This window comes from Chrysochloris asiatica, unplaced genomic scaffold, assembly GCF_000296735.1.
Source record: "Chrysochloris asiatica unplaced genomic scaffold, ChrAsi1.0 scaffold00010, whole genome shotgun sequence".
Lineage (NCBI taxonomy): Eukaryota > Metazoa > Chordata > Mammalia > Afrosoricida > Chrysochloridae > Chrysochloris > Chrysochloris asiatica.
This window is the reverse complement of record NW_006408528.1, coordinates 35084594-35096620: the sequence shown is the minus strand read 5'-3', so window position 1 is coordinate 35096620 and position 12027 is coordinate 35084594. Positions and strand designations below refer to the sequence as shown.

General features: G+C 42.0%; 1 protein-coding gene across 2 annotated transcripts in view; it reads left to right on the top strand.

The window, feature by feature from the left end:
* The window catches only part of RELN (reelin), a 646525-nt gene that overhangs the window by 622342 nt on the left and 12156 nt on the right, over positions 1-12027 (top strand). The window contains exons 59-64 of one of the 2 annotated variants that reach the window (XM_006834372.1): positions 128-289; positions 846-1003; positions 3653-3872; positions 6282-6479; positions 8214-8312; positions 10016-10021. In XM_006834372.1, coding sequence (XP_006834435.1) covers positions 128-289; positions 846-1003; positions 3653-3872; positions 6282-6479; positions 8214-8312; positions 10016-10021 — 843 coding nt within the window. The remainder of the gene's footprint in view (positions 1-127; positions 290-845; positions 1004-3652; positions 3873-6281; positions 6480-8213; positions 8313-10015; positions 10022-12027) is intronic. The other variant, XM_006834371.1, reaches the window with a different exon arrangement.

Below are 12027 nucleotides of genomic sequence, written 5' to 3'. Positions count from 1 at the left end.
GAGTGGCTGGTGAGCTTGAACCACCTACTTCGTGGTTTAAACCAACCTGCAGTCTAGTTGCTTATCGTTAGACAGGTAATATATTTCACTTCAGATTTGTCTAATGTAATGCCTTTGGTTTCTTCAGATCTGATTCCTGGCAGCTTGTTCAAACCCAGTGCTTGCCTTCCTCTTCAAACAGCATCGGCTGCTCCCCCTTTCAGTTCCACGAAGCCACCATCTACAATTCTATCAACAGCTCAAGCTGGAAGAGAATCACCATCCAGCTGCCTGACCATGTCTCCTCCAGGTGGGTTTCACATTAAGGTAAATCTTGTGGGATTGTCTGGCAATTTCTGCCAAACTCATACAGTAAACTGGGAATATCCTGGCACATATCAAACACACTCACAGGCCTGGAATCACAGACCCAAAACAGAGCGGTGGAAGTCACCATCACCGCAGTTCTACCCAGTGTTGTGCCTCCCCAGAGGCTGCTCTTCTCAGCCAAGGTGCAAGGACCCTCTGAGGTGCGCAGGGCTGATTAGTTACACCAAGCCCCAGGGTAAATACAATAGAAGATTTGGAAAATGATTCACTTCTCCTTTATAAGAAAACAGAGTGGGACTCTTTATGATTTAATAGAATGGGACTCTCCCAAAATAGCTTCAGGAAAGGCACCAGCTTTAGGGAAACTTGCAGAGTCTGAGGAATACAGATTGGCTCACCTCTGCTAGCAGAGTGATTCAGGCGGGAGTTGGGGACGCCCTTCCTTCAGAAACAATCCCATCTCCAGAGTCTAGAGCTGGGAGGAGCCCTGGGAAGCCAGCCTGCTGAGCCTTTCCTGTTTTCTGTGCGCCTTTCAGTGCCACGCAGTTCCGCTGGATCCAGAAGGGGGAGGAGACTGAGAAGCAGAGTTGGGCCATCGACCACGTGTACATTGGAGAGGCTTGCCCGAAGCTCTGCAGTGGGCACGGGTACTGCACCACGGGCGCCGTGTGCATCTGTGATGAAAGTTTCCAAGGTCTGCATCCTGGGCAGTCACTTTTGATACAGAAGACTCCAAGCTTCTCTTCATCCTAACCTTTATACTGAAGTGTACCAGCACAGGGGTAGAAACTCCATTCTGAGGGGTGTGGGATAGAGAAGTCACTCTGATATTTATCATTGGAATGAATTACCAAGGATAGTTTTATGCTGAGTCCTTAATGTATTTTTTTTTAAAATACAGACTTTTACGTACTCAGAATATTCGATACTATCTCACATTCCCCATCTAACATGTAGCTCCTTGGTCCCCCCCAACACTTTATCTCTGTTTCTGGGCTTCTCTCCTTCCTGGCCTATCTGCCCTTCTCTCTACACTCACTAATTTCATTGTCCCTCTGCCTCTCTCAACAGCAGCTCTTACTGTCTTCCCAACATGTAGTTGACAACCCAAGACTTTCCAGCATTGTCACACCAGAAGACCTTTGTGGCCTATTGTTGTGTGCTGTCAAATCAGTTGTGACTCCTAGTGACCCTGTCTAGCTTTCCAAGGAGCAAATGATGGGTTTGGACCACCGACCTTGTGGTTAGCAGTCCTGTCTTATTCTGCAGTATTATACCTGGCGTACATAGAAACACATTATTCCCGCCAAAGTAGCTAGAGGCTGAGTACATATTTGGAACAGATGCATACTCTGCTCACATCCTTGGAAACTACTCTTTTAGAAGCCTCCAGCCCTACATTCCTACTTTACAGAATACCCATTACATCCTCAGGGCCGAACACTTGGCATGTAACAATGCTTAATACTTACTTTTTTAAATGAATTCTTACATTGTCTTATAATTGACGTAGTTCCATCAATTCATTCATCAGAGTCATTTAGTATCTATGGCATTCCCATGCTAGCTGTGGTAAATATTGTTCTTCCCATTTTATAGGTGAAAACACTGAGACTCAGAGAGACTAAGTGACTTGCCTAAAGTCACACAGCTAGTAACTATGAGAAAGAAGGCCAGTATGCTAATTCTTTCCAGTCAGCATTGCTGTCTCTCATAGGGGAGAGGTTTTTCTAAAAAACAGGAGTTTGCACCTTTTCCCAAGTGTGCTGTGTAAAATTTCATAGATGTGAATTCTGGAGTAGGATCTACTTAGACTTACTTACTGACTTACGCTATTTTCTTACTTCCAAATACATTGATATGATCAGTGCAGACTGCTGCACAATTCTGATGTTGTTGTTATTAAGTGCAGTTGAGTCAATTCCAACCCATAGCGACCCTGTATAGGGTTTCCAAGGAGCAGCTGGTGAGCTTGAACTACTGACTTTGCAGTTCAGTCGACTTTGCAGTCTGGCGCATTAGCCCACCTTGCCACACCAGGACTCCATTAGAAATTGCTTAATTGCCTCCTTTCTCCCCTGGAGCTTCATTTCTACTGAGACTAAGTCTGCGTACTGACCAGCAAATTTGAATTCTAGGAAATGAATAAATCAAGTGTCAAACAAAACGTCCTAGATAATTGGAGTTTGTTGCCCCCCTTGACCCAACAGAACTATGACCTTTCAGTTTTAAGCTATTGTAGATATTTAGAAATAATGCATTGTTCAAATCAAGGGGAAATGCAAGCATATATGAATGGGCTTCAAAAAGTTTTGTGAAAAATATAATTAAAAGGTAGTAGAATTTTTTCAAGAACTTTTTGAAGCCTTCTCATAAATATTTGGCTCACCACTGAGCTAAAATACTGGCATTTGTTAGCAAATGTATATGACAGGACTTTAAAAGGAGACTTGAGGGTGTGGTGGGTTACCTAAGATACTAACCATAAGATCAGCAGTTCGAATACACCATCTGCTCAGTGGTGGGGGGTGGGGAGGCTGTCTGCTCCTGTAAAGATTTATAGCATGGAAACCCTACATAGGGTCGCTATGAGTCAGAATCGACTTAATGGCAGTGGTTTAGGGGTTTTATCTGTAGGAGAGGGGAGTGTCTCTGAGAGACACGCTTCTAATTTATCCATGATTCATTTACTTATCCCAGCCTCATTACTGAATATCTGATGTGTATTAAAAACTGTGAAGAGGACACACACTCTGCCTATAGGAATCATCAAGGTAGGGCTGGAAGAAGGACAAGAACATGATATACTTTATTTTCTATTACAGAACAGGCTAGGAAAAAAGAAGTTAGGTTGGCTTCCCATTCATTCCAGGGTGAGAGCCAGCACTGAGACACATTATTGAAGCACATACAGCCCCAGCCAGATGCTGTGATGCTTCAACATCAGTATAGTAGCACATGCATACAATAGTAGACATTGACTAATGGAATTTTTCAACAATAATTAAACCAATAATTGCCACATTAAAAGAGAAATATTCATTCCGGGAATTGGCTTTGTATTTTGCCATTCTTACAGCAACAGTGGTTCCATATGAAAGCTCTGGACTGTGTACCACAAAGTCCACGGTGTGAGCCCATCATCCAAGAGAGAAAGATGAAGCTTTCTGCTCCCGAGAAAATGTAAAGCCTCGGAAACCCTGTACAAGGTCATTATGAGTTGGAACCAACTCAATGGCACTTAACAACAACTGTGACGGCAATGGAATCAAACTGAATTAATCTTAAACATTGATAATTCCACTTATTCCAGCTCATGTTTGTGATGATCTCATCTCTCTAGGTGATGATTGCTCCGTTTTCAGCCATGACCTTCCCAGCTATATTAAAGATAATTTTGAGTCAGCAAGAGTCACTGAGTCAAACTGGGAGACCATTCAAGGCGGAGTGATAGGAAGTGGCTGTGGGCAGCTGGTACCCTACGCCCATGGAGATTCGCTCTATTTTAACGGCTGTCAGATAAGGCAAGCTGCTACCAAACCCCTGGATCTCACTCGAGCAAGGTAGGTAACAAAGTCCCTGTATTCTAGCCCAGACATAGACTCAGTCACAAGCCTGGTGATTGTCAACTGTCTGTTAGCTGTGAACATGAACTTACTGCACAAATAATAAGCAATAGTGGAAACCTAAATGGTTTGAGTTAGGTCCAAGGAATATGTTTTCACAACTCTCAGTTTCTTTTAGGGTTACTTTGTAATTTTTAATACACACAGACTTGAATGGTGGTCACATAGGCATAGTCTTGGAAAATGACCAAGAATATACAAAGTGAACGATGGAGAATTCATATAGATGTTTAATGTCGACTGTATGCAAGTATGTAAATGTCAGTGTTTATATGAAGTAGATTTATAGTCATACAAAACACCGACCCATATTTAGTATATAGAAATGGAGGATGGATGGATAGATGGACAAGGGCACATGCCACAGAAGTCAGAATTGCATAAGAGAGTGGACAGCAGCTTTGCAAATTGACTAGGAAAGTGGCTGAGGAAAAGAGCCCTCAGGAGGGTAGTTTCCTTCCCCACCTGCCTTTCCTAGCTCTGCAGCCTCAGCCAGCAAAAACATAGTCTTTGTCTGTTTAAGATCCCAGTGCTTTATAAAGTTGGAGTGCTCACATAGTACTAAAAGGTGTCAGTAGCTAAAGGGTGTTTGAGAATTAGACGTTAAGTTAATAAGAATATAGAAGTTCACTTTTAACCTTCCACTTAGGAAAATATTAGTAATGTGTTTTTTAGAGGCAGAAAATCAGGTTTTTCATCCCTTAACATGATGAATAATAAATGCATAATACTCCTGTCTGATAACCATGGAGATGCTGGTATATGTCGTGTTTATCCATCCCCATTTTGATTTTTTCCCCTATCAAAAAGGTAAACTTAGAGGCAACTGGTATTTTCCCTTGGTTCCTTACACAGATATAATTAGCTGCTTAGTTAACAGTTACACACCTTGTTGCACAAGTAACTTTGTTTTAATTTATGGATTCACAGTGTTTAAGTCTAGCTCTTTATTTGACCACATGTTCTAACTCATTCTCTTCCCACCCACTGCCATTGAGTTGATTCTGATTCATAGTGACCCTACACAAGGTTTCCAAGATGGTACGTCTGAATGGGAGCAGCAGCTTCATCATCCTCATTCATAATAGCTGGTGGATTTGAACTGCCAACCTTGATGTTAGCAGCCTACCACCTAATCCACAGTGCCACCAGGGCTCCTTATCCTTACTAAGACCCTTTAGGTGATAAATTTCCTTTGTTTAAAAATTCTTTTCTGAGGTAAAGACACTTGTGAAAAGCAAAGGAGCGTATTGACCAGGACAGCAGGATGGGCCAGTGCCTGATTGTCTCTGACTCTACTGTCCTTAGCTGGAATCTGCAGACGCCCCTTCCTGAAACAGACATGGTGATTTATCCTTGACTGTATGCTGTTCAGTTTGGAACTATTTGTAAAAAAAAAAATAGGTAGCGTAAATATTGCAGTTTCACTCCTTGCCCTTTCCATGTCTTTGACTGCCTAATTGACCCATGTCCCTTGACAGAGAATAGAAGATCTTTTAGATGAAGTGCTCTAACAAGATTGCTAATACCATGAAAACGTATATATCCTTGAAAGTCCAAATTGTTTTCTGAATACAGAAAGCAAGCCTTTCTAGGTTCTGGTCATAGGCATAATTTAAGAGATGCTTGGGAACATTGTTGTTTAGTGCCATGGAATCAATTCCGACTCATAGCGAATCTTTATAGGGTTTCCTAGGAGCAGCTGGTGGACTTGAACCACCAACCTTGCAGTTCAAACAGTCTTTGTACCAGTGCATATCCTACAGCACCACACCAATATTCCATTTGGGAGCACGGTGGCTCTATAGTACTGGACTGCTAACCACAAGATCAATGGTTCAATCCCACCAGCCACTCATGGGAGAAAGATGAGGCTTTCTGCTCCTGTATAGATTTACAACCTTGGAAACCCTGGGAAACTCAAGGTCGCTATGAGTCGGAAACGACTTTAAAGCATTTGACAACAACAACTATAACTCAGTCTTGAAGCTGGCTTCTCCTATTTTTACTATATTATGAACTCAAAGTAGGGAGTCCTGGGTGTGGCACTGTAGGATAAGCACTGGACTACTAGCCACAAGGTCTGCAGTTCAAATCTACCAACTGCTCCTTGGAAACTCTGTGCATGGTCACTGTGAGTCAAAACCAACTCAACAGTGCTTAACAATGAACTCAAATTGAGGACTTTAGGAACAAGAAAAATTTTTTTTTAACTTTTCATTGTAACTTTTCATTGATGCATCTTGCCTACTGTCTAAAGATTATTTACCCTGTGTTTTTAATTACACCCTTTCATTTGTGCATCTTGACTGCTGTCTAAAGATTATTTACCCTGTGTTTTTTCAGCAAAATCATGTTTGTTTTGCAAATTGGGAGCACGACCCAGACGGAGAGCTGTAACAGTGACCCGAGTGGCCCCCATGCCGTGGACAAGGCTGTGCTCCTGCAGTACAGTGTCAACAATGGGATCTCCTGGCACGTCATTGCGCAGCATCAGCCGAAGGACTTCTCACAAGCACAGAGAGTGTCGTACAATGTCCCACTGTAAGTGGTCTCAATGGAAAGCCCTGTTCTCTCCGAAAGTCACAGACTTTGAGCTAAAGGAAGCATAAAGACTTCAGAGAAGAAGTGGAAAAAACAATCCACTTGCCATCAAACCAGTTCTGACTCATGGTGACCCTGTGTGTGTAAGAGTAAAACTGCATCCAGTGGGCTTTCAGTAACTGAGTTTTAGAAGTAGACCACCAGTCTTTTCTTCTGAGTGCTTCTAGGTAAACTCAAACCACCAACCTCTTGCTTAGCTGCAGAGCACGTAACTATCACTCAGGGACTCCCAGAGGACGCACAGGACCAAATTGGCGAAGTTATTAGAACAAAGCCACAAAAGTAGATAGTGATGGAACCAAGACGAACCCAGCTGTCCTAAGTTTTATTACTGTTTTCTATTAGGACAAGAGGCCAACATTGAAGCAAGGGATATAAACAAGAGGGACTAGAGAGAACAGCTAAATGCAAAGTCACTTCTTTGCATATTTCCCTTCCCTTAGCCGACACTGTAGTCTTTGGAAAATGGTATTTTATATTTTCTGCTGGCTACACTTGTTTGAAGAAGCCCTCGTGGATTAATGGTGAAGCACTCAGCTGCTAATTGACAGGTTGGTGATTCAAACACACCCAGCAGCTCTAAGGAAGAAAAACTTGGTGATCTGCTCCCGTAGGGACCACAGTGTGAGGAAACCCTCCAGGGCAGTTCTTCTATGTCACTTGGGGCACTATGAGTTGAAATCAACTCAGTAGCACCCAACAACAATAGTACAAGTTTGAAAATTTGCTGAGGACAAATAACTGTCTCGGTTTTGCTTAGTCTTATGACCTCAGGTTGTAGCTCAGTGCCCGATACACAGAAGCACTTCATATTTGTCGGCTGAATAGATTGCTCTACCAGGTACTAATGGAGCAAGGGGAAGGAGGCAGGGAAAGGTGTGATTATCACAAGGCCCATGAGTGGTCAGTAAAGGTGAAAGCTGTTATTGAGACCTAAATGAACCTCAGTTCCATGCCCAATGTCCTGTTGATTTAGGTTAGCCTATTATACGTCTAAGGAGCTCTGATAGCATAGTGGTTACAAATCGAGCTGTGAATCGCAAGGTCAGCAGTTCGAAACTACCAGCTGCTCCGTGGGAGAAAGATGAGGCTTTCTGCTCCCATAAAGATTTACAGCCTCGGAAACCCTGTACAGGGTCGCTGTGAGTCGGAACTGACTCCACAATACATAACCACCACCACCATTGTAAGTCTGCTCCTTGGAAACCCTATACATTGTAAGTCTGCTCCTTGGAAACCCACTGTGGGTTGGAGTCAACTCAACAGCACTTTACAACAACAATTATAAGTCTGTGGAGTCCTGGTGTAGCGCTATGGGTTAATGTGCTGGACTGTAAAGTTGTTTGAACTGCAAGATTGGTGGTTCAAGCTCATCAGCTGCTCCTTGGAAACCTCATACAGGGTCGATATGGGTTGGAACCGACTCAATGGCATTTAATAACAACAATAATAACAATAATTATAAGTCTATAGGATAAAGCACTAGACTGCAAGGTCAATTTGAATTGAACGGTTGGTGGTTCATACTTACCAGCCACTTCTCAAAAACCTTATACAGGGTCGCTATAAGTCGGAACCAACTCAACAGCCCTTAACAACAACACAGCAACATTGGAAGTCTGGAAATCTCTGTACCCTTATCTTAACTTCTTTGTCCTTCTGTCTGTGACTCAGGGAAGCACGGATGAAAGGTGTGTTACTGCGCTGGTGGCAGCCCCGCCACAATGGAACAGGTCATGATCAGTGGGCTTTGGACCATGTGGAGGTCGTCCTGTGAGTATCTAACACATCTCATTCTTGTCCATTGCAGAAAGGTGTAGAAGCCCTTAATTTAGTGAGAACAAGTCCTGGTGAGGATTCCCCACATGATCACTTTGGCAGATGTTCTTCAGCAGCTACAAGTTATAGCTCAAACCAATAGTGAAATAACAATCCTGACCAGAATGTAACGTGTCTTAGAAAACTTCGGTAGGCAAAGCATTCATTTAAGGATTTCACATTATTGGTTAAATTGGAGAAAACAAAAGTGTTCAGGTTAATGGGAAACCATTTCTTATGACAGATATACACGGCCTTATAAAATAGAATCACATCCTTTAAGAGAAGGGATCGATAGTGATCCATATACAGAATGTTACTGTCTCGTGTTGCCAATTACAAACATCTATCTTAGCCACAGATACCTGAGGCATTCTTCCATTTGATGAGTTGGTTGCAACTAGCACCAAGAATTTGTGGTGTCAGATTCTTCCTGGTCAGACCCAGCATCTATCAAGTTAAGGATGCTCCCCATGACTCCATCCCCCCCCCCTCCTCTATAGTAAGGATGTTCCCTCTCAGAGAGATGACTTGCTTTTTCTCTAACAATCTAGTTCCTGTAAAACTGGAATGCTTATGTCTCGACGGGTTCGGACTGATGGCTCCAAGTGGTTGGCAAGGAGAGGCGAATCTTCTCGGTAGATAGGTTCAAATGTTCATTCTGTTTACCAAAGCAAAAATGAAATCAGTGCTTTTGCTGATTTCAGTCATTTTGAAAGCAAATTTAAGTGATGAATTGGTAGGAAAACTACCAGATTTGTTTTCGTTCCATCATAGCCCTGAGCTGATGTTTTCAGTCTTGAGTTAGCCCTCGTCTTAGTTTTCACCGAGGCACCTGCTTGCATGGCATCCATATCAACCCCCAAATCCAAGAGCAACTGTTCCCTGCGCGAGTCCCCACTGTGCGCTCTGCTGCTTTTGGACAACTTGCTGGGCTCTGCCTCTACAGGACAAAGTTAAAGTTGAAAGTAATTGTCCAGGTTCACTTGAATCTAAATATGAGGCTGATGTATAATTTAGTTATTGGTTACCTCAAATGACATTCTAAGAGAGTAGAAAAGCTATGACATAAATTAATGTCAGGTAAGGCCATGGAGAACTGTTCAAATAGACAGGAAACCACCCTTAAAGCCTTTTTCCTTGGCTACTTTCCTTTTAGAAGGGCACGTCTCAATCTGCTTGAACATCAGAATCACTTTTGTTGTTGTTGTTAAGTGCCTTTGAGTCAATTCCGACCCATAGTGACCACTTGGGAAACGAAAAAACATCATGCACACCCCATGGTAAAGGCCTCTGTCCTAGGGATTGTGGTTAAAATTGATTTGTGGTGGGACTTGAGAATCAGGCTTATTTTTAAAGCACCTTAAGTGGTTCTAATACACAGGTTGAGATCTTGATTAAAAGTCAGTAATCACTTCTTATCTTTCAAGTTTTTTGCCATGAAAGTATATGTCCATGGGGTTTCCTATGGCTGATAAAGCACTACCAACTCCTATGGAAATTTCAAAACTTGACAGTTCTCAAAAGAAGGCAGGCTGCTAGTCCTTCCCTTGAGTAGACATAGCAATTCTTAACACATTAGCATTGAGTAGTTACTTCTCCTCCCACCCAAACAAGTGACTGCAGGTGTCTACCAGCATTCCTGATACTATTATAAGGGTCAGGTACAGGTTACATGTACTGCCACATGTGCAGTGTTTCTGGTATTTGTCTGGACCTATAATCTGTATCTGTAAAGATTTCATTCTTACTCTGTTTCCGGAATTTTAATAACATGAAGAATATTTTACTTAACAGACACTTGTGTATTCTTAACTCTGCATTATTGACTCAAACTCGCAAGGACATTACAACAGTTTGAATGAAATTAGCATTGCCACACAGTGGTTGTTGTGGTTGTGTGCTGTGGAGTCGGTTCTGACTCAGAGTGACCTTGTACAGGGTTTCCGAGGCTGTAAATCTTTACAGGAGCAGAAAGCCTCATCTTTCTCCCGCGGAACAGCTGGTAGTTTCCAACTGCCGACCTTGAGGTTTGCAGTCTGATTCGTAACCACTACGCTAGCTACCAGAGGTCCTTGCCACACAGTGGTAGTGTTACATAATTTCAGTTATATTTAGCATCTTCTTTCACTGGAGAATTTAAAAATTACAATGTTATACATTATTGATGATGTTATTAGTTGAAGAGTTGGTTCCAACTCATAGTAACACTGTGTACAACCCTAAGTACAGTTGGTTCCAACTTACAGCAACCTATGGATGACAAGTGCCTGGTCCTGAGCAGTCCTCACAGTCCGTGCTGTATTTGAGCCCAGTATGGAAGCCACTCCATTGATCCATCTTGTTGAGATTCTTCCACTTTTTTCATGACCGTCTACCAAGCATTATATTCTTCTTTAAGGACTGATTTTTCCTGAAAACATGTTCAAAGTACCTAAGACAAAGATACCCCATCTTCACATCTAAGGAGCATTGTAACTCTACTTCTTCCAAGAGAAGCTTGTTCATTTTTCTGGCAGTATTTAATGCTCTTTCCCAACACTATAGTTCAAAGGCATCAATTCTTCTTCCGTGTTCCTTATTCATTGTCCAGCTTTTGCATACAGATGAGGCAGTTGAAAATACTATGGCTTGAGTCAAGTGCACCTTAGTCCTCGCAGTGACCTCTTTGCTTTCTAAAACTTTTAAAGAGGTCTTTTGTAGCAGATTTGCCCAGTTCAGTATATCATTTGATTTTTCAGCCTTTGATTCCATGGGCATTGATGGTGGATCCAAATAAAATCAAACCCTTGACAATTTCAATGTTGTTGTTTCTCATGATGTTGCTTATGGGTCTAGTTGTGAAGATTTTTGTTTCCTTTGTGTCGAGGTGTGTAATGAAGGCTATCATCTCTGATAGCAAGTTTCATCAGTAAGTGCTTCGAGTCCTCTTCACTTTCAGCAAGGCTGTATCATCTACCTATTGCAGGTTGTTAATGAATCTTCCTCCAATCCTGAGGCTTCATTCTTCTTCATATAATCCAGGTTCTTAGATCATTTGCCCAGCATACAGGCTGAATAAGTGTGATAAAGAGATAACAACAGTGGTGTTCACCTTTCCTGATTTTAAACCAGGTAGTATCTCCTTGTTCTGTTTGAATGACTGCTTGATCTACATACAGGATCTTCATAAACACAATTAAGGCTCTGGAATTCCTGTTCTTCACAATGTTATTCAGACTTTGCTATGATGCACGTAGTTGAATGCCTTTGCATAGCCAATACAATACAGGTGAGCATATTTTTGGACATTAGCAGTGAAGTCACTCATTCCACACCCTCTTCTAAATCTGGCTTGAGTTTCTGGCAGTTCATGTTGATGAACTTCTGCAACTGTTTTTCAGTTATCTTCAGCACATTTTACTTATGTGTGATAATAATGGTATTGATAGATAATTTCTGCATTCTATTGGATCACTTTTCTTGGCACAAATGTGGATCTCTTCCACATGATAGGTCAGGCAGCTGTCTTCAGATTTCTTGGTATAAGCAAATGTCTTGGCATAGATGAGTGAGTGCCTCAAGAGCTTCATTAGTTATTGAAAGATCTCTATTTGTATTCTGTTAATTCCTGGAACCTTATTTTTCACCAGTGCCTTACGTGTAGCTTAGACTTCTTCCTTCTGTATCA